The 20,562-nt window shown below is 35.5% G+C and overlaps 1 protein-coding gene across 1 annotated transcript in view; it reads right to left on the reverse strand.

Moving 5' to 3' along the window:
- Nucleotides 1–5,668: 5,668 nt before the first annotated feature.
- Nucleotides 5,669–20,562, reverse strand: part of LOC137388100 (uncharacterized) — a 66,755-nt gene continuing 51,861 nt past the window's right edge. The window contains exons 24-33 of the mRNA XM_068074612.1: nucleotides 20,236–20,295; nucleotides 18,244–19,308; nucleotides 17,414–17,503; nucleotides 16,559–16,726; nucleotides 14,344–14,467; nucleotides 12,005–12,138; nucleotides 10,329–10,543; nucleotides 9,397–9,521; nucleotides 7,486–7,666; nucleotides 5,669–6,269 (exon numbers count right to left, since the gene is read on the reverse strand). Of these exons, the coding sequence (XP_067930713.1) occupies nucleotides 5,948–6,269; nucleotides 7,486–7,666; nucleotides 9,397–9,521; nucleotides 10,329–10,543; nucleotides 12,005–12,138; nucleotides 14,344–14,467; nucleotides 16,559–16,726; nucleotides 17,414–17,503; nucleotides 18,244–19,308; nucleotides 20,236–20,295 (2,484 nt within the window). The 3' untranslated portion in view covers nucleotides 5,669–5,947. The remainder of the gene's footprint in view (nucleotides 6,270–7,485; nucleotides 7,667–9,396; nucleotides 9,522–10,328; nucleotides 10,544–12,004; nucleotides 12,139–14,343; nucleotides 14,468–16,558; nucleotides 16,727–17,413; nucleotides 17,504–18,243; nucleotides 19,309–20,235; nucleotides 20,296–20,562) is intronic.

Here is a 20,562-nt window from a genome sequence, read left to right on the forward strand (position 1 = left end):
CGGAGAACACGACTCTTATTATAGTAAGTTACTACCTTGACTAGTTTAAGCTATTCAAATTCATTGGGCTATTTTTTGTTTCTAGTGCAGCACTAGACATTCATTAGTAATATTGCAAATAAGACTGCAATATTTAAAGTTTATTGATAGAATCATATATCAAGCTACCAAACAATTTTTATCTAGCGCCAATTAACTTAGTTATACAGGTTTCCTCAGATGACGTAACTTTCTGCCAATAAAGATTTCCAACACCAATGAAACATGTAAGATTGTAATTTCTATGGAAAAAATTATGTATGTCATGGAAAAAAGTTATGGAAAAAATTTACCAACAATAAAAATTGCAAATTTTCAATTTTTATTGTTGAGATTTTTCCTTAACAAACATTCCTCAGTTTCAGAAGCTAATTTTTGCATAAATAAAAATTTTTCTGCTGCAGTCTTTAGCGAAATCGCTTTGTTTTTGTGTATATTGAGAATTTTTTTTAAATTCCGGAACAAATCATGGTAAGGCAAGCTGGTCCAAGGAGAAAAGGTTCTCGTTCTGGAACTTATTCAAGCGTGTACCACTCTAGTCCTTATTCATCGGGGTCATCTTCATCAGGGTCATCGTCATCAGGATCATCGTCATCAGGATCATCGTCATCAGGGTCATATTCATCAAGGCCATATTCACCAGGATATTATCCTTACGGCTCACCAGGCTACACAGCAGCTGCTGCCGAAAGGTGGAGCTACAGAGATGGCGATCAAAATGCCTCAAAGGGTAGTGGCGACTGTCAGATGGTATCACCATACGCTATGTACCTATTGGCCTATTACAATATAGCTCGTTCTACAGCAAGCTGCAACTGCATCTCAGCCGGACATTGCACTCCTCCCCCTTGTCAGAGTGAGAGCACACGCAGGAATTCCAGACAAAGAAGCTAAACCATCCAACTGTCAAAGCATTTCATCTAGTCCTGATGATTTACTAGTACAAAATTATGTTAGTAATGTTGCTGGCAGCATTGTACAAATACTTCAGAAAACTCTTTTGCGTTTTTTTTAACAAGATTGTCGTTAGTTATTGACAAAAAGAATTAAAATCAATATTCTAGAATGAGTAGTAATATAGGATCATTCACTCACAAGAACTCTTTAGCATCTCGAGCCCGCGACAGCAAGGCAACCAGCAATGTCAACGAAACCTCAAATCTGAACCCTTACACCGATAAGAGCTCTAGCCTTGCCTCCACTTCTCAAGGGGTCTCAGAAAGCATTCTTAGTAGTAACTCCAGCAGCAAGTCTAGCGGCAGCAAAAGATCAAAGGAAAAAGGTCAGTATATTGTCTTTCGCCAGACCAACACCTAGCAGTGCATATGAATCAGTCTCTCAAGTAGGTGGATAAATAATACAAGATCTTCTGGCACCTGTTGATGTCATTCAATTTAAAATGTTATTCATAAACATTTTACCATTTAAAGATGAACTTATACAAAAAATTATAAACAGTTTTTATAAAATAGCGTTATTTTTCTATCATTGACAATTTTTTTTTATGTTTGAGGTGATCAGATTGCCAGAATGTTTAAGATTCAAAGTGACCAAACTTGATTGCAATTAAAATCCTTAGAAAAAAAAGTTCGAACTGATGCCACTAGTTGTTGTCATTGTGATAGTTGATATTAGCTATTGCATTCAAGTTGCAGCCTTTGGCATCTCTATTCTGTCAGTCTCTTTGCAACTATAGATGTCGTAATCACACTTTGGCTTCATCTGAGCGTTTTAGCCGCAAGAAGGTTTTGGAAATTTTATTCTTGAAACAACCCTGGCAGTCAGACAACCTAAAACATAAAAAAAATTACAAATGATAAAAAATACGATTAATACGTATTGATAGATTCTGCTAAAGTTCTGTGCGAGTTTATCTATAATAAAAACTCAGCAAGCTAACAGCATACTTTTCACCTGTTCTCAATATCAATTACTACAAATATAAATTATATGCAGATTAACTAAATAAATCTCAAGTGTTATAATTTATTTTAAATAGTAATAGAATTATAAGTTATGAGTGAAAATAAAACTAAAGTTCTCTACAATACGTAAATCGGCTGTGAAGACAGTTATAGCCACCTTTTTGTCTTTTCTACTTTTCTACTACTGTCAGTTCCCTGTCAAACAATCAGTAGATCCTTGACGATTGACAGTGGCAGGTTACAAAATAGACAGTAGTGGGATAGTAGTGACAAAACTGACAGATAAGCATAACTAATAAGACAAGATAAGACACAGATAGGACACAGACTAACAGACACACACTAACAGACACACACTAACAGACACACACTAACGGACAGACACTAACGGACACAAACTAACAGACATAGACTAACAGATACACACTAACAGACAGACACACACAGACAGACAGACACACACTAACAGAGAGACACTAACAGACACACATGCACGCACGCACGCACAGACACGCTACACAATGGCAGACTGAAATTTATAAATATAGATCTACATGTACATGTAGTTGAGTCTATAGTCTGTTAAGGATTGTAATGTTTTGGCATTTGTCTCTGAAAGTTGGCAGCTAAAAATAAATTTTAATAAAAGGAAAAATGCATAAATTTGTAGCTTTATTAAAAGGTTATTAGTCTATATTTTCTGTTTTTGTCTGCTTAATACTTCTGTACTCATAGAATAGGTTCTGTTACTGTTTGCACTTGATGGTCGTTGCGCGTTTCCTAAACCTTTTCATTTTTTAGAAAATCAAGTCGAACTTTTGTGTCAATGTTTTATTATAGGCTACTAAAAATATGAACACACTAAAAAAAAACTTTTGTATATTATTATTACAGTTAATGTAGTAAGCTTTGGGACATGCACAATCATGCCTTTGTTGCAGTACATTTAATTTGCTATTAAAAGTATGAAATGGGCAGATGATCATGTTATTCTGCATATTATTGTATGCACATTTCCTTGTCGATAAGCTGTTAGAGACGCAGTATAACTTCGTGCTGTTTACACGTCAACTTGAAAAGTTGTGTTTTTGTTCAGAGCAACTATTTCTGTGATTAGCTAATATTATCAAAATCCAGTGACCTACCAAAAAAATTTACAACTTTGAGGGTTGTATTAAAATTTTGGTTTAACCTTTTCCCATCGTTTTATATGAATTTTATTAAACATAAAGTGGTAGTATCATTTTTCAATTTATAATCTAAAAATTTTTTAAAGCTTTCAATGGCAGGAAAAAATAGAAATAGTTTAGTTGATATACTGTGCTTTTCGGACTATTAGCCGACACTTTTTTTCTGATGTTTTGATCCATGTGGCTTATTTAAAGGTCGCGGCTATTCTGTGGTTTTTTCTTTTACCACTAGGGTGCATTAACCGGAATCTTCAGTTAGTGTGCCTTTAGCGGTGAAAGAAAAAATAAAACAATGCCTAACGGTACTGTTCCAATAGGCACTGGGTTAAAAGTGTCGGTCAACACGGAACAGTGCCTGACGGCACTTTTCCTTTTTAACCAGCAAAGTTGTTGCCGTGTTAAAAAGCACTGTCATGAGTTCTGCGGCCTATACAAAAGCTGCGGCCTATGTAGTGTTTTATAATTGTTTTTTTGAAAATAAAGCAGATGCAGCTACTATAGGGGTGTGGTTAATAGACCGGAAAGTACGGTATTTTCAAAATGATTGGGCACACTTTAAATAAAGCAAATTGTCCCCAAATTGTTGTTCAAATTTGTTCAAAATAGTGAACGAAAAATTATTTTCACACTGATTTAGTTGAGATCATAAAATTAAAAAAAATGTAGAAAAATTTTTGAGTTTCAATTAAATCAACATTGCACTGTAAAACAAATGTAAAAAATTGAAAAAATTTGAAAATACATAGGATTTCTAAATCCTTTACTGATGTGTCAGTAGCTTATATGTCAAGTACCAAGCAAGGTTTTTCAGTTGTTTAGAAGTCTACACAACGTAGCAATCATATAAACACACACGCGCATGCACACACGAACGCACAACCATAGATATACCAACACAACATATGTATATTGATTTAATGATTTTAACTTTTAGCTAATTATAATATCTGATCGGTGCAATATTGTGTAACTGTAATAAAAAGAGGATCAGTTGAAAAGCGTTTTGTAGAAAAGACACATACTCCTGCAATACCTCGTGACCCCTGGTCAGCGTACTACGCAGCCTACTACCAATATTACAACTCATACTACACAGCACAACTTATATCCCAGGGTGCCTTACCTATGTGCTGTCTACCAGTTAACAAATGCTGTTCGAATTCTGCAGAGAACAAAGGTGGTAAGTTTGTGCTGGGAGAGGCCGTCAGATGTAATAAGTAACTGCACAGTTATACTAGTTATGCAGTCAGTCCGGGTAGTTGATAGATTGTCACTCTACATGTACAAAACTGATAATTTCGAGTTCAAATCCCATTAAAAGAAGTCATTTTTCCTAACCTCTGAGCATGGCTTTAAACAGACAGAAACGGTTTTCAGTATGGACTAGCGTCACTCACCAAATTCTCGGCATTGCACGGCTATTAAAAAACAGTTTATAAACAGTGGCAGGTTATGTAGTTGCCTGCTACTTGCCATTAGCCTGGCACATTACCAATGACTAATTTGAGTACGCTAGTATTCGTATTGCTAAACTTACTAATATGAGCCGTGAGAGCAAGCTTTAGTCACGTTGCATAACACAGAGTGCTATGCAAATTTTAACCCACATAACTGCTCATATCGCCCAATAAAACCATCGCACCTCGTGTAGCTTAATTGATTAGGTTATTGCCTGGTGAACGGGAGGGTCCAAGATCAAATCTTCTGCAATACAGATTTGTAATTGCCTGTTACTAATCGCTATAGCTGGACAGACCGAACGGCAAATAACAATTTTTGAAATTTATATAGATTTGCAACTTCTATCCATTATTCACTACTAGCCTGACAGTTTAGTGCACAGTGAGAGATCATCAGATGTAATAACTACATGTACAAATATTCTTCAGTGCCAATAGGTGGTTGATTGGCACAGAAGGTAGTGTGCAGTGTTGCTATGCTTGAGTTCAAATCCTCCATGATGCAGTCTTTTTTCCCCAACACCCAACCATGGCGGACGGACACAGCTCCTATTGTAGTAACGATTGATTTTACTGTACATATGCATGTACATGTACACGTACATGTATAATATATGGATAATAAGATATTCTGATATTGCTCGACATTCCAGTCACCTTTAATATTGCTTATTGAAACTTACCCTTTCAATTTATAGGTAAAGGTAACTGCTGTATTCCGGCCTGTGTGCCTGACTGTGCCCTAGCCTGCCCTCCAAGCAGCTGCCCACCCATGCCGACTCAGTGGGTTCCGAGCTATTACGGCAGTGCCTGTATGCCATGGCAAGGCCCTGGGTACTACTAATAGAAGTGGTTGAACCAATTAGATCGGTGCTACAATGATGAGGCGGCCTATTCTACCGACAACAAAATATTGAGACTTATCTCCCCTGGTGGGAGTCAGTCCATGACTCGTGCTCTTCTGATATTGTGTAGTTTCATGAGACTTCTTGGTTTTAGGTAATTTTAATGTTGATAAAAAGCAATAAATATTAAAGAAAAGAGATGCTCATCTAATTACTATAAGTCGACCACCATAATAATAAACAAAATAAATAGATACATGTATATAACAGGTAAGAGGTTCCATGAGGTGTACACATACAGGGCTGGTAATGATTGACACATAAACAATAACTGCTGAAAAGCAGGTAACTTATCACAGGCGGAATTAAATTTGTGCATAAAACACACATAAGGAAAATACACAAAAAAAGACGTAAAAATTAAATAGGCATTTTTGAGCATGAAGTTGTGACCACAAAGGCAAGAAAACTCCAAAAATAGTAACAATTTACATCACAGTTTGTGGCAATGGATATGATTCATCATGAACAAAGTACTTTGGTGAAGTCTTCAGCGTGATTAGCACTGGCTCTTGCTGGTAGTGATCATATTTATCTATTCGACTAGGGAACGGGTTCATGTACACCCTGCTGACAGGCTGTTTTATAAAGGGAACGAAGCCATGCAACTGTCCGGGTGGGAGTGCCCATTCACCATTGGCATTCTTATGGTATCTACGCAAATCTGTAGTATTAAGCACAGTCTCTCGTTCTGGCTTGCAGGTGGTAGCCCCCGTGTGTAGCTCCCCTAGCCGCACGAGTGCAGGCTTACTGTCAAATGAAACAAGAGGAGTTATGACACCATGTAAGGCTAGTTCACACCATATCGCGGTATGTCGGAGTTGTCTTTTCGCCGATTATTCGTCGACTTTAAGCCAACCGATAAATCATCAATGCATATATGTCGGAAAGGATTGCAGCTATCCACCTTTCCCAATAATTTGCAGAGCATCCATGACAGTCTGTGCAATGTGAACCACTTCAGCGACAGTGATTGGCTGTTATGAATTACCTAATCTATATTTTCTTTCACGATAGTCGCTGCGAGACTAGTAGTTCATAATTTCCGCGATGGCATTACATAATGAAAACGTTATGCCACAAAATATTCGCTGATGAAAGCGTAGATGGGTTTGTGATAGAGTGAAAATTGTTATTACATACAATCACCAATGTATTGTATGATCAACACCGACATACTGTGATAAAGTGTGAACCAACCATAAACTGTTTGACAGATTATCATCGGATTGAACAACAGATAAGCATGAATTAATTGGAAATTACATGAGCTCTTCTGCTATTGGCCACTCGTTGAATTGACCTACTATTATTTAAGAACTGATATAAAAGTACATTATACTTGGTAGCCATTAAGGAACAAATATACAGAAAAGCCAGGTCAAGAAATGTATTTTTTGCATACTACAGATGAGCTTGCGATAATTTCAGCCTAAAGTTCTATTAGAGGCCTTACGTTGGCAATTGGAATTATAAAGATTTTATTTATCATGTCACGCAACTAAATGGAAACCATGTTTAAAGTTTATGGTAGTTGCAGATCATTAAAACATAATATAATACTACATAATTTCGTCTAATGCAGCACAATATAATAATGTCATATATTAACATAATAATACCATAATTTAGTCTAATGCAGCACAATATAACATAATCTGTCATAATATAACATAATGCAACGTGAAATGCAAAGTAACATAATAGCCTAATACGTTGTAATGTAATATAATGCAGGATAAATATAATAAAATACATTTAATATATTTAAATAAAATAAATAACATATATTTTAAATGAAATATAAAATAAATTTTATATAAATATGAAATATATTTATATAAAATATAAATATAGATTTATATAAAATATAAATATATATTTATATACATTTATATAAATATAAAATATTTTTATATAAATATAAAATATTTAATATAAGTATTTAATACAAGTGCTGACTTACACTCTCATTTTCGGCAGCACGAGGACAGTGTTTTTACTCTCAACCAGCTTGTCATCAGCCTCTCGCATCGCTTTCATCCGAGACATCTCTGCCGAGACTTCCATCTCGCAGAAGTAGTTGATGCACTCGATCCACGTAGCCTTCTCAATCACACTACTATTGGGAGGTTCGTTGAAGGTCACTGCAAGGCCATTTAAATAATTTTGAATATTTCATCTCAACAGGTAGATTCGCAAAAGGCACGTTTGCAGGGCGATGAATGGAATTGTGGGCTTACTAACGCATAAGGTAGATAGTAGAGCAAGAGGTAAGAATATGGAGCAGCCCCACTCCAGGTATAGCTTAAACAGACTTGGATAGACATCAACGTTATTATCACTGTGCGATGCCATTCAAAACAAATTATAGCATGAAACAAAATAATAAAAAACAAAGAATAGTGAAGAAAAATTGTGTAATGCAAGAAAAAGCTCTTTTGTCCTAAAGGTGTTCTATAATTGTTGTATTAGTTATATTTATGTTTAAAATTGGTTGTTGTTTTCTTCTGCTATCGATCATAATGTTTTCCCTCTCAGACGAGTTTTTCTCTAGTCTCAGACGAGTTTTTCTCTAGTCTCAGACGAGTTTTTCTCTAGTCTCAGACGAGTTTTTCTGTGAGCTGTATCCAGTTTAATAAAAGGCTGTTTTTCAAATGTACTTGCGAGATAATCTGATCGTATTAAAGTATCACAAACATTAATCGATACATTAAATAATAATATGAATTGGAACGGTGTTGGTGTCTGATACAAGGTGTAGTGAATTTTCAGAGGAAGTAGAAATGTAATGGCTAGTTAGGCACATTGGAGATATGGTTTGAGTATTTTAGACAGCAAATATCTACAATCACATTTAGCTCATCAGAATTATGGACATGTAGATGCTGATCGTAGCTGTTCACATCAGGTAGCATAACCCTGAACCATGATTTGTAAAAACATTAAAAAATTTTCTTTATCAGTTTTCGATACAAAGGAATACCAGCTTGGAGTAGGATATGACAGAAGAGACAGTATACAATTCTGGTAAAAGAGTGATAGGCCTTTTGGTTTTACACCTATCATTCTGAGCTGAACTAGAGCATGAGTTAATAGTCTAGTCTTTAAAATAATAAAATTAACATGGCTTGAAAACTGTAAATAACTTGAGTTATATATTTTCATTTTTTATTTTGTCATTCCTATTACCTTCTATACATTTACTTACAAAACTACAATATTATTACAAAACTATATTTTATTAAAATATATATATTACAAAACTATGTTATTATAATATATATATTACAAAACTATATGTTATTATAATATATATTACAAAACTACATGTTATTATAATATATATTACAAAACTATATGTTATTATTATAATATATATATATTACAAAACTATATGTTATTATTATAATATATATAACAAAACTATATGTTATGAAGTTTAAACTTAGCTTACCATTAAACTCTATTTGAACACCATGGCACTTTATTTTTTAACCTTTTCCTATAGTGGTATTCAAATAAAGATGGCGTTCTAATAAATGTAGCGTTCTAATAATGATTTTACTGTATATACATGTACACCTTATATTTTCAAATAAAGATATTTATAGAAATACAGCACAGATCTCACAATATATACTCCTTTACCCTTTTGGTATTTATCTATTTTCACTAGTTTTCTAACTTTCACTAATGAAACTATTTATAAGGATTTCAAATATAAATCATAAAAATTACTTCAAATTGGAATTCAAATATTTATCCGAATGTTGAAAAGAGGAGATCATAAGCCAAGGTTTGTCTGCACATGTCTGTTCATGCACACGGATAACTGCTTTACAAGAGTTGTGACACATAGCAATAGGTTCCTTACCTGTGTATGATTTTCGATCAGCTGCTTTTTTGGCTCCACCTCTTCCAACTCTGCTGTGCACAGCCTGCCCTTTCTTCAGCATCTCGATGCCTTCCTTCAGATGGGCCTTGAACTTGCTCATCCACCTTTGGAGAAAATTACCAGTCTTGGAACTCCCAACAGATGATTGTCAAATACAGACAGGTGACAAACACATAACCAGCGCATCTCATTTTTCATTTACTCAGTATGGCTAATTCTACGACTACCACTACTACTACTGTTACTATTATTATCATTCCTACTATTATCAGCACTACTACTAAATACTACTACTATTACCACTGCTACTACTATTATTACTACTGCTATCAGCACTACTACCAAATACTACTACTATTACCACTGCTACTACTATTATTACTACTGTTATCAGCACTACTACTCTCACTATTGTTACTATTGTTACTACTACTAACTTTATTACTAGTATTACTCCTACTACCATTATCACTGTTGATTTTACAACTTTGATTATTACTACTACTATTACTTATACTACTAATATTATTACTATTAATTATTATTACTACTATCGCTACTACTACCATCATTACTACCACGGCTAATACTACAGTCACTGCTACTGTGCCACTAATGTCACCACTGATGCTACTATTAATACTACCACTCCTAGTAAGCTACTATCAGTACTACTTATTTGAATGCCACCATCACATAACTAATTTGTCTAAAATTAACAAAAAATGTCTGATTAAATAATTCTGAATTACCACATTATTGCAGCATCTAACGTGAGACTTTTTGTTAGACTTCTTTTCAAATAAAATTGTCGTGAGCCAATCAAAGGTTGCGGTATTTTAGCTGCAAACATGGGCATGACCATTTCCGTGTTAAGTTACCTGGTTTATCAAAGTACACTAAGCACTCACTTGTCCAACCAATCTTCACACATGGCAGCAACCTTCATCTTGCGATCAACACCTTCAAATGCCCAGGTGTCCCATGAGTCGAGCTCTTTTGTGAAGAAATGGTGTCGATCAATGAGGCCACACTGGTTGAGCATATCCATTACAAAAGATCGCAGCTCCTGGTTTCCATCAATGAATTGACACATGAGCTCCACATAGAAATCCCTTGTTGTACACTGTGGCAACGAATAACTGGATAGCTACGACTAACTAACATTCTGAAGAGCAGAAGTTTAGTAATGGCAGCAGTACTATGTTCTGCACTAAGGTTCTTTAATGGTCTACCCGATATTTTTGCTAGTAAAAAAATCAACTAATGTCTCTATCTAATACGGTTACTAGAAGAGGAATCAACCGATGTCTATGTCTAATACTGTTACTAGTAGAGGAATCAACCAATGTCTATGTCCAATACTATTACTAGTGAAGGAATCAACCAATGTCTCTGTCCAATACTATTACTAGTGAAGGAATCAACCAATGTCTCTGTCCAATACTATTACTAGTGAAGGAATCAACCAATGTCTATGTCTAATACTGTTACTAGTAGAGGAATCAACCAATGTCTATGTCCAATACTATTACTAGTGAAGGAATCAACCAATGTCTCTGTCCAATACTATTACTAGTGAAGGAATCAACCAATGTCTCTGTCTAATACTGTTACTAGAAGAGGAATCAACCAATGTCTATGTCCAATACTATTACTAGTGAAGGAATCAACCAATGTCTCTGTCCAATACTATTACTAGTGAAGGAATCAATCAATGTCTCTGTCCAATACTATTACTAGTGAAGGAATCAACCAATGTCTATGTCCAATACTATTACTAGTGAAGGAATCAACCAATGTCTCTGTCCAATACTATTACTAGTGAAGGAATCAACCAATGTCTATGTCCAATACTGTTACTAGTAGAGGAATCAACCAATGTCTATGTCCAATACTATTACTAGTGAAGGAATCAACCATTGTCTCTGTCCAATACTATTACTAGTGAAGGAATCATCCAATGTCTCTGTCCAATACTGTTACTAGTAGAGGAATCAGCCAATGTCTCTGTCCAATACTATTACTAGGGAAGGAATCAACCAAAGTCTCTGTCCAATACTATTACTAGTGAAGGAATCAACCAATGTCTCTGTCCAGTACTGTTATTAGTGAAAAAACCAACGCCGCTGCAGAATTGTGTAACTAGTAAAGAGGGTAAATATTGCAGCAGATAGAAAAGCAAATTATCTGGAGAATATTCCAAGTCATGTTTTTGAACATACCCATAAAAACTAATATATCCCGTCTTCTACACAGATCTTCCAGATTTACCAACAGCGGCTGAGTGTAGATAACTCTATATTCAATACAATCAACAATAGAGGTATAACTGAACTTACAGAATGGCACGCTAGAAGTATCATCGTACTTACACTAAAGTATGCTAAATGGGAAATGCTCTTCCAGCAAATTACGTTAGTAGCAAGCGATTATAGTGATACAAATTAGGTGAAGGTTGACTGAATGATCAGGGTCTACTTGAAACAAAGTATGCAAGAAGTATTACAAGCTTGCATCAAAGCACACTGAATTGAGAAAATCTCTTCAACAGACGAATGATACACGCAACTGGAAGACTACTTACTCCGAGGTCATGCAGTAGGGAGAGTAACAGCTTGATGCAGGATAACTGTGTTGGATCTAGTGATGTAGGTGGGTTTATTGCTGGCGCAAGAACATCCAGACAGCCATCTGTCACCTCTTTTATGTTTCTGAAGCCTGTAACAATTGCATGTCTTCTTACAGATTGAGTTACCGATTCGGGAGAAGAGGAAGGAGGCTATTATATCATCTATATCATTTCTACATCGTAATGTAGAATCATTCAGCAATCCAGAAGCATAGGTAATAAACTGAACAACACAAAACATGCTAATGCATGCTATGAACTCATAAGTATACATGTATATTCTGAAAGCCAGGTTGGCAGAAATGGTGTTAGCAAATACAACGTATTTAGAGCAGACTCAAGACTTCAACAACTTAGGCTAAGTTAGTTTTCACTCCATCTATTAGCTTTCACTAGCAATGGTAGCCGCCTGACAAAACATAAAGATGCCTACTAGCAATATTCTACTAAGATATAACTGGCTGAGTAAATAGAGGTACTCATAGATGTGCTGGAGAACTTAAGCTCTATAGGAAAACAACATGCTAGAAATACAGAAAAATAAAGAACATTTTTTCGCTGTTCAACTATAGAATGAAGTCAAACATAGAAGTATTTGAAAGAGAGCAGTTACTATAGTGGGCGGTGAAAGAATTAGAGTGGAGATAACAACATTTAGCGTAGTTTTTATGTAAAAGGACAAAATTTCACAGATCACAGATCCTTTTTATCGGTGTACAAGATTTATGTCAGTAAAACTAGAACATAGATACCTCATATCTAGATTCTAACTGTAGAACATAGATACCCCATAACTAGACTCTAACTGTAGAACATAGGTACCCCATAACTAGTCACTAACGGTAGAACATAATGTAGATACCTCATAGCTAGACTCTAACTGTAGAACATAGATACCCCATAACTATTCTCTAACTGTAGAACATAGATACCACATAGCTATTCTCTAACTGTAGAATATAGATACCCCATAACTATTCTCTAACTGAAGAACATAGATACCTCATAACTAGTCTCTAACTGTAGAACATAGATACCTCATAACTAGACTCTAACTGTAGAACATAGATACCTTATAACTAGTCTCTAACTGTAGAACATAGATACCTAATAACTAGTCTCTAACTGTAGAAAATAGATACCTAATAACTAGTCTCTAACTGTAGAACATAGATACCTAATAACTAGTCTCTAACTGTAGAACATAGATACCTAATAACTAGTCTCTAACTGTAGAACATAGATACCTCATAACTATTCTCTAACTGTAGAACATAGATACCTCATAACTAGTCTCTAACTGTAGAACATAGATACCTCATAACTAGAATCTAACTGTAGAATGTAGATACTTCATAACTAGTCTATAACGACATAAGATTTTGAACATAAATATGTGTAGTTCACAAGCTAATGCAAGTATTATATTATAAAGTTTTGACTATTCATATTGAACGGTTTTTAAAAATAGATCTCTTATCTTTTTATTGCATATTGATTTGCACGAATTTATCTGTTTTATATCTAGTTCGTTATTGTCGTATGAAATACGTTTAAATAAAATGAATTTGCGTCAGTATAAAAAATTTAAAGTGTGTCATTTCAATTAGCCATAGGAAGCAGGTGCTCCCACAAAGTGTGTCATTTCAATTAGCCATAGGAAGCAGGTGCTCCCACAATCGGGTCAGTTAGAAAACATTATCCACTATGAAAATAACATTTCCTTAAAAAAATTGTTTTCGAAAACTGAAAGTCAGCTTTACTCATAGAAGAAAGGACAACTCAGAAAGAGTACTAAATTTAATATCAGCTATCATCTGTTCTGAGTTTTTTCAAGTGATATTTTCTATAACCAGCAAACCTTTTCCACTCAAATTCGTTCACTCAGAAGGAATAGATCTACTACTAACCATGTCTTCTGCGCCTTATCAACGCTGCAATGGGTAATAAATACATCCATGAGACAAGCGACAGCACTGTATATCATAAATGATATCTTATGCACTTGAGCTAACACAAACTCATTCTTACTTATACTGTGACTTGGAGCAAATTCACATAACGCTGTGAACAATTAAAAGAGTTGTTCTACCATGGTAAGTGAGAGTAAGTTCACTTGTATCATTGTATGGCAGTTAATAACTAAAATAAACCAGGCTACATAATAGATGTGTAGAAAATGAAGCTAAATGTCATGATAGCTAACAGTATCTAAACATAACAATACTGTAACAGAGCTGTGAGCAGCTCAGTTAAAGAGCTTTAACATAGATATGACGAGCCGACAAGCAAACCTTGTGTGTGATACAGCTTCCTGATGGCAGTCGCGACAGGAAGTTTCATTCCATAATCAGCCATCTTTAAAATACGCACGAGCTGAGAAACAAAGTGCTCCACTGTCCAGGGCTTGGGGAAGGTCTGCAATAAAAATAACCCTAACGAGCCTCTATTTATTCATCATTTTAGCGATTCCATTTTGCAATGTTCTACGAGTCTTCTTCACTGTTTAGAGCAATCACTACTGCATACAGCTTAAGTACAGCAATCACTACTGCATACAGCTTAAGTACAGCACTCACTACTGCATACAGCTTAAGTACAGCACTCACTACTGCATACAGCTTAAGTACAGCTTTTGGATCCCACCTTGTAACACGCAAAGTACTGTACAAGCAATTTGTGTTAAAAGAATGAAATATTGGAAATTATGTTTCTTCAAATATACTTGATCAAGTTTGCATATGATGTAGATATACAGCCATCCCGCCCTTTACGAGGCTAATCGAGACCGGCGTCTCCTGCAATTAGCGAAAATCCGCGAAGTAGAAGAAAATTTTTAAGGACACTCTTTCCTTAATTGTAAGTACCTTCTTCGTTCTTTCAAGTTCATCAGACGATGTTGAAGGTCAAGGGTGTTTAAGAAGCATGATGAAGAGTGTCACAGGTACTTAGCATTTTTACACTTGACAAAACATAACAGAAAACTAGCTGCGATGCATGCTAGCACGATAATACTCGAGGAGGGATCTCCCTGGGCTCAGAATATGAGAGAGATTTAAATATTTTATGTATGTTATTTTTTCAATTTTTATTTATATTTACTTTCTTTAATTTTTCAATTTTTAATTATTATTATTTACTTTACGAAGTACTGAAGCCAGGAAAGGTGAACCCCAAAGTAGCAAGGGATTACTATGTATGTTTATATGAAGCACTGAGCAGACTGTAGTAAAAATACCCAGTCAGCAGCATTTGAATGCGTGATCATTTAAACAGTAAACCAGAGGAGACAAATCTGAAAATAGTTTTAACTCAACCAGGAAAAAGTTATGACTGAGTATATTTTATAAAGTTGTGACTCCTAAAGGAGGAATGACAGTTGTGAAGTCTACGCACTTCATGAAAACCATTACAGGATTGACGCCTTCATCGTAATCAAGAGTAATCTCCTCGTGAAATAATTTATAAGATTCGCCAAGCTTAACAAGGAAAAATAGGTTGAGTCAATGTGGTTAGAGCTACGTAGAAAATATCTACTAGATTTAAGAAAAAGTCAAATCTTCCGAGTTGTGACTAGTATCCTGGTAGTCTTGTGTGCCATAAAAGATCATCAGGTTGGTTGAGAAAGCGTAGATAGTAAATATCAGTGCAATTATTTTGGGTAAGAAAGAACGTGCTCAACTAGTTCGATGCGCTGGAAAGCAGAGTATTAGACCAGGTGTAAGAGTGTCGCATTGCTAAGCTGAATGTCACAAGTTCAAATCCAATAGGATGCGATCCTTTTACCTCTAACAAATGCTTTGGAAAGTTGAATGGACGGACACCTATAATAGTAAAGCTTGCATTGTTTTCTGCTCCTCGCTGCTTTTTAAAAACTCAGTTAAAAATGAACTATTATCAATCAAAAACAAATCTTTTGATAATATATTAACAGTGCCCTGTCTTTCCATTTAGCTTTTTCAGATTTTCATCACCCAAAAATTTACTGAAGTTTAATTTTATTTAAATTCAGCATTCTGGCCTTAGTTGAACATATTAAAGGACTAATTGAAACTTGTAAAAAACAGCAAATATAATTCTACCATATTGAACAGTACTGGAAATACAAAAGTGCGAAATCTGTTAATTTGTTGCCATATAGATATGTACGAAGTGTGTTATCATTGACAATTACAGTGCAGTCTCCAGAGCTGAAACATTCCATAGCACTCAAGACAGACGAAGGGAAATAAGCATATAATTGGTTGGGACAGAAATCCAAGCATGAAAAAGATATCACAGTATTTAGTATTAAAAACTCTAATATCCCATTATTGACCTCAATAATCACACTCCAAACTTTCATTGAAAATAGTAAGTCACAAATTCAAAGAGAACAATTTTGATGATGAAAAATCTTCCGCTATGAAAATACAGTGAAAAATATAATCTCTAAATACTACAAAAACTTTATCTGTTGCAAAAAGCCTTTTCAGGATGACAATTCAGGCACTGACTAAAACAACTCACGTGGGACGAACAGTTGGGAAAATATTGTTGAAACCAGTCATCCATGAAAAACTGTGTGATAAACTCAGGAAGTGGGGAGGGAGGAGGCGGTGGAGTAGGAATTGGAGTCGGCTCTCTCGGAGGCGGTGAGGGCGTCTTGACTTTCGGCGGTGGTTTGGGAGGTGGACCCTGACAACAATCATGGCTTTCATAGCGAATCATGAAGGCCAATAATAAATAAACCCACTACAGATCTACCAAGTATAACATTTATTTTTGTATTTTCATCTATTGCGTAGTCTTATTAGTAACCTTTACAATGATTTATATGCAGGGATCAAATCGTTCAGCAAACAAATTTTACACATTTAATCTCACTACATAAATTCCTTATTCTCAGTTGGTTTATTGCAGCTTATTGTATTTTGCATTTAGTTACAGTATTGTGTGGTAACAAATTATTACTTTATGAATATTTCTATGAAGTAATTAAGTGGTTTTTTATTCAAAAATTGGTTATTGTGAAGGAACAACATATATACTGATGATCGTGTAAAACCTGTTGCAACAAATCTTGGACAAGGTATGCACGGGTAAGCAACTCCTAGAACTATTATAGTTGAAAGAACCCTTTTATTAAGAGATTCCTGAGTACTAAAATCTTCACTCAGCAGCAATATCTTTATAGAATATTGACAATATTAAAGACCACAGTCTAATAAGAATTATAGCAATATTAAAGACCACAGTCTAATAAGAATTATAGTAACATTAAAGGCCACAGTCTAATAAGAATAATAACAATATAGGCTGACTATAGAAATAAACAGTCTACGGCAAAGAAGAGACGTTACGCTGTTGGTCTAACAAACTTACACTAGAGACAAGCTTGACTATAGCTTTTCTAGGTGCTGTTGGCTGCTTCTTCACAGGGGTTGGAGGAGGAGGTGTGGGTGTCCGGGGTGGCTGTTGAACAGAGAACAAAGGCTTCAATAAAAGGTCTAACAGAATTATTTTACTTTTCGTTCTTATAGTCTGAATTAAGATTTAAAACACAATATGCTTAAAACTAGCAAAACATATCTCTTATAATAGTTTTTGCTAAAACAAAAAACAACATTAGCCAAGGAGCAAAGACAGTCCTGTTGAGCCATTTCTCATCCCCTAATAGTTATACTTGGTAGTAAAAATAGTCGATGCTGTTTAAGTACAAAAGCTTTAGCGATTTGCCTCGTGATTTTTTTAGCTATAAATTTTTAACTAGAAAATATAGTTTGAAGAGAAAATTTGACATAGTCCATGTTTTTATATTCACACCAGCGCTTGTTAGGGTGCTCTATAAAATATGAGGGCAGTGTTGTCATAGTAACTGCTGTTAAAAATCTCACACTATTGGCACATTTATTCGTCTAACCCTTTTACCCAAGGACCATAATATCTAATTATTGCAATTCAAAATCTATAATTATTAAGACTCTATGTATGTAGTAACTCTATGCATGCCTTTATGTATGTAGTAACTCTATCCATTCCTCTGTGTAAGTAGTAACTCTATGCATGACTCTATGTATGTACTAAGTCTATGCATGGCTCTATGTATGTAGTAGCTCTATGCATGCCTCTATATGTGTAATAACTCGGTGATATGAGTTGCAAGGGTAGCGAAGTGACTAGGTAGATAATAGAAAAGGTGAAAGGAAGGTTACCTCAAGGCGAGCGTTAAGTGTCTCCAAATAGCGAGTGCTGAGAGAAAGAAGAGGAGACAACTGAGTATCATGCATATCAGATGTGGATGCTAACGAAGGTCTAATAACTCCAACATTATCTAATTTTTCAGCATAACTAGGCAAAGGCTGAAAATCTTTATCAGCAGCTAAGTTTTGATGATCTTCTTCAGCAACATCAACTTCGCGAAACCGTACTTTGGTAAAAGTCCTCTCACGACCATAGTTCATCATTGGAGTAACATCCTTTTCAGTACTGGACAATTTAGAAGCTGGGCGATGAGAGGAACTCAGATGAGAAATTAGTTCGGTCTTGGACAGATATGTCTTACTATTTGGTGTTCCTTCAATTTGTGTCCAAAGCAAAGGAGGATCAAAAAATGAAGTTCTAGAAAATTCATTTTGGTCTCGTAACCTGATTGCAGTTGAAGAGGAAAGAGGTATGAACTGTGCATTCCCTATTTCCTGTTGTAAGTCAATTTCACTAGACAGCTCAGCAGATAAAGAGATGTGCCCCATGGAAGGCAGCCCGACTGAGGCTTCTCGCATGAGCGGTGAATGACGGGTTGGATATTTAAGAGACGCATGAGGTGCAGGCTTGTAAGAGGTATGTGCAGGTTGTATAACAGGGGTTGGAGGAGAAGACTTCACAGAGCGTGCAGACAGTCTAGGAGAAGCTGATGAAGAAGATTTCAAAGAGGAATTTACAGACAATCCTAAAGAGGTTGGTGAAGAAGGCTTTGGAAAGAAGCGTCTGGCTGGCTTGAGAGGACTTTGCAATGAAGGCGTATGTGAGGATGGCTCAGGAGATGCACGAGAAGAAGATATCAGAGGTAGTTTGGTAAGGGGCTTGAGAGGCGAACCTTTTTTGACAGAAGCCGTTTTGTGATCTTTACGCTTTTTTAATTGCAAGGACTTGGCAGAAGATGGCCGAGTACCTTTAACGCTAGGAACTAACAAATGCTTAGAAGAAATGTTCGTGCTAGATTCATTTCGCAAAGATGAATCTGTTGTTGACGTGTGACTCAACACACTTGTTGCGAAAACCTGTCGAGATAATTTCAATTCAGTGAAACCATCAACACATTTCTAAATGTTAAAGGAATAGCTCAGTGAATGAATAAAGAAAGGTCAGAGACATCAGTAGGCGGGAGTTGATAGCAAATGAGCAAATAAGAATCCTGATGTAAGAGAAAATAAATTTGAGCTTAAACAAAATACAGAATTTTTGTAGATTTTATTAGAAAGTATCGATATTTTTCTATCCCTTGCGATTGCTTTTTATGTTTGAGGTGATCTGATTGTTAGGATGCTTCTAGATTAAAATTGACAAAACTTGATCGTGATTAAAACGCTCAGAAAAAAATACGTGCGAACTGGTGCCATTAGTTGTTATCGTTGCGATAGTTGATACCGACTATTGCATTCAAATTGAAGTGTTATGCATCTCGATTCTGTCAGTCGCTTTGCTATAATAGACGTCATAATCCCACTTTCGATTGATATGACCATTCTAATCTGTGATCAAGTTTTGTCGATTTTAAAATTGAAACATCCTGGCAATCAGATCACCTCAAACTTCAAAAAAAATCGCAAATGATAGAAAAATACTGATACTTTCTGATAAAATCTACAAAAAATTTGTGTAAGCTTATCTTTAAAGGCTAGTTATTCTCTGATGAGTAGTTGTCTGTCCATTCGTGTTGAAGGGCAGACTACTCCCAGGAAATTTTGTAACCAGAACTCCGTAAATGCAGGTAAACAATAAACAATATTGATGACATCCAGGTAGATAAGAAACCTGACAATATACTATCTACACACAATCAAGGAGAGCACAAGCGTACACACAGAGTACAATGAAAAGAACAAGACAGTTTTACAGTAAAGATACACAATCACAGCAGCAGATATTTTAACAATTAAAGAAATAATTGACAGAGGAGAGCCACAACGTTACCAGGGCACACATACTTGGTTTCCATGTTCGTCTATTGCAACCCTTTCAGCAATGCGAGTGCTTGGTGTCTGGTGCTACATGAGAGCACAAATTCAAACGCATTTTAGACATGATAGTAGTGGCGGAACTAAGCCAGACTACGTAAATAACAAACAAGTGGAAGAGAAGAAATGGTTCTACAAACAGGATGATGAATTGTCAATATTTAAACTTTGATAAAAAAACTTTCCGCTTCAATTAAAAATGCCAAAAAGATTTTGTGAAATGCATGAAGCACATGCGAGGGGCATATGTATTAGTGAAGCTTTAATTTATACAGCTAAGCCATGTTTTAGTGGTAC

The sequence above is a fragment of the Watersipora subatra genome, chromosome 2, assembly GCF_963576615.1.
Source record: "Watersipora subatra chromosome 2, tzWatSuba1.1, whole genome shotgun sequence".
NCBI lineage: Eukaryota > Metazoa > Bryozoa > Gymnolaemata > Cheilostomatida > Watersiporidae > Watersipora > Watersipora subatra.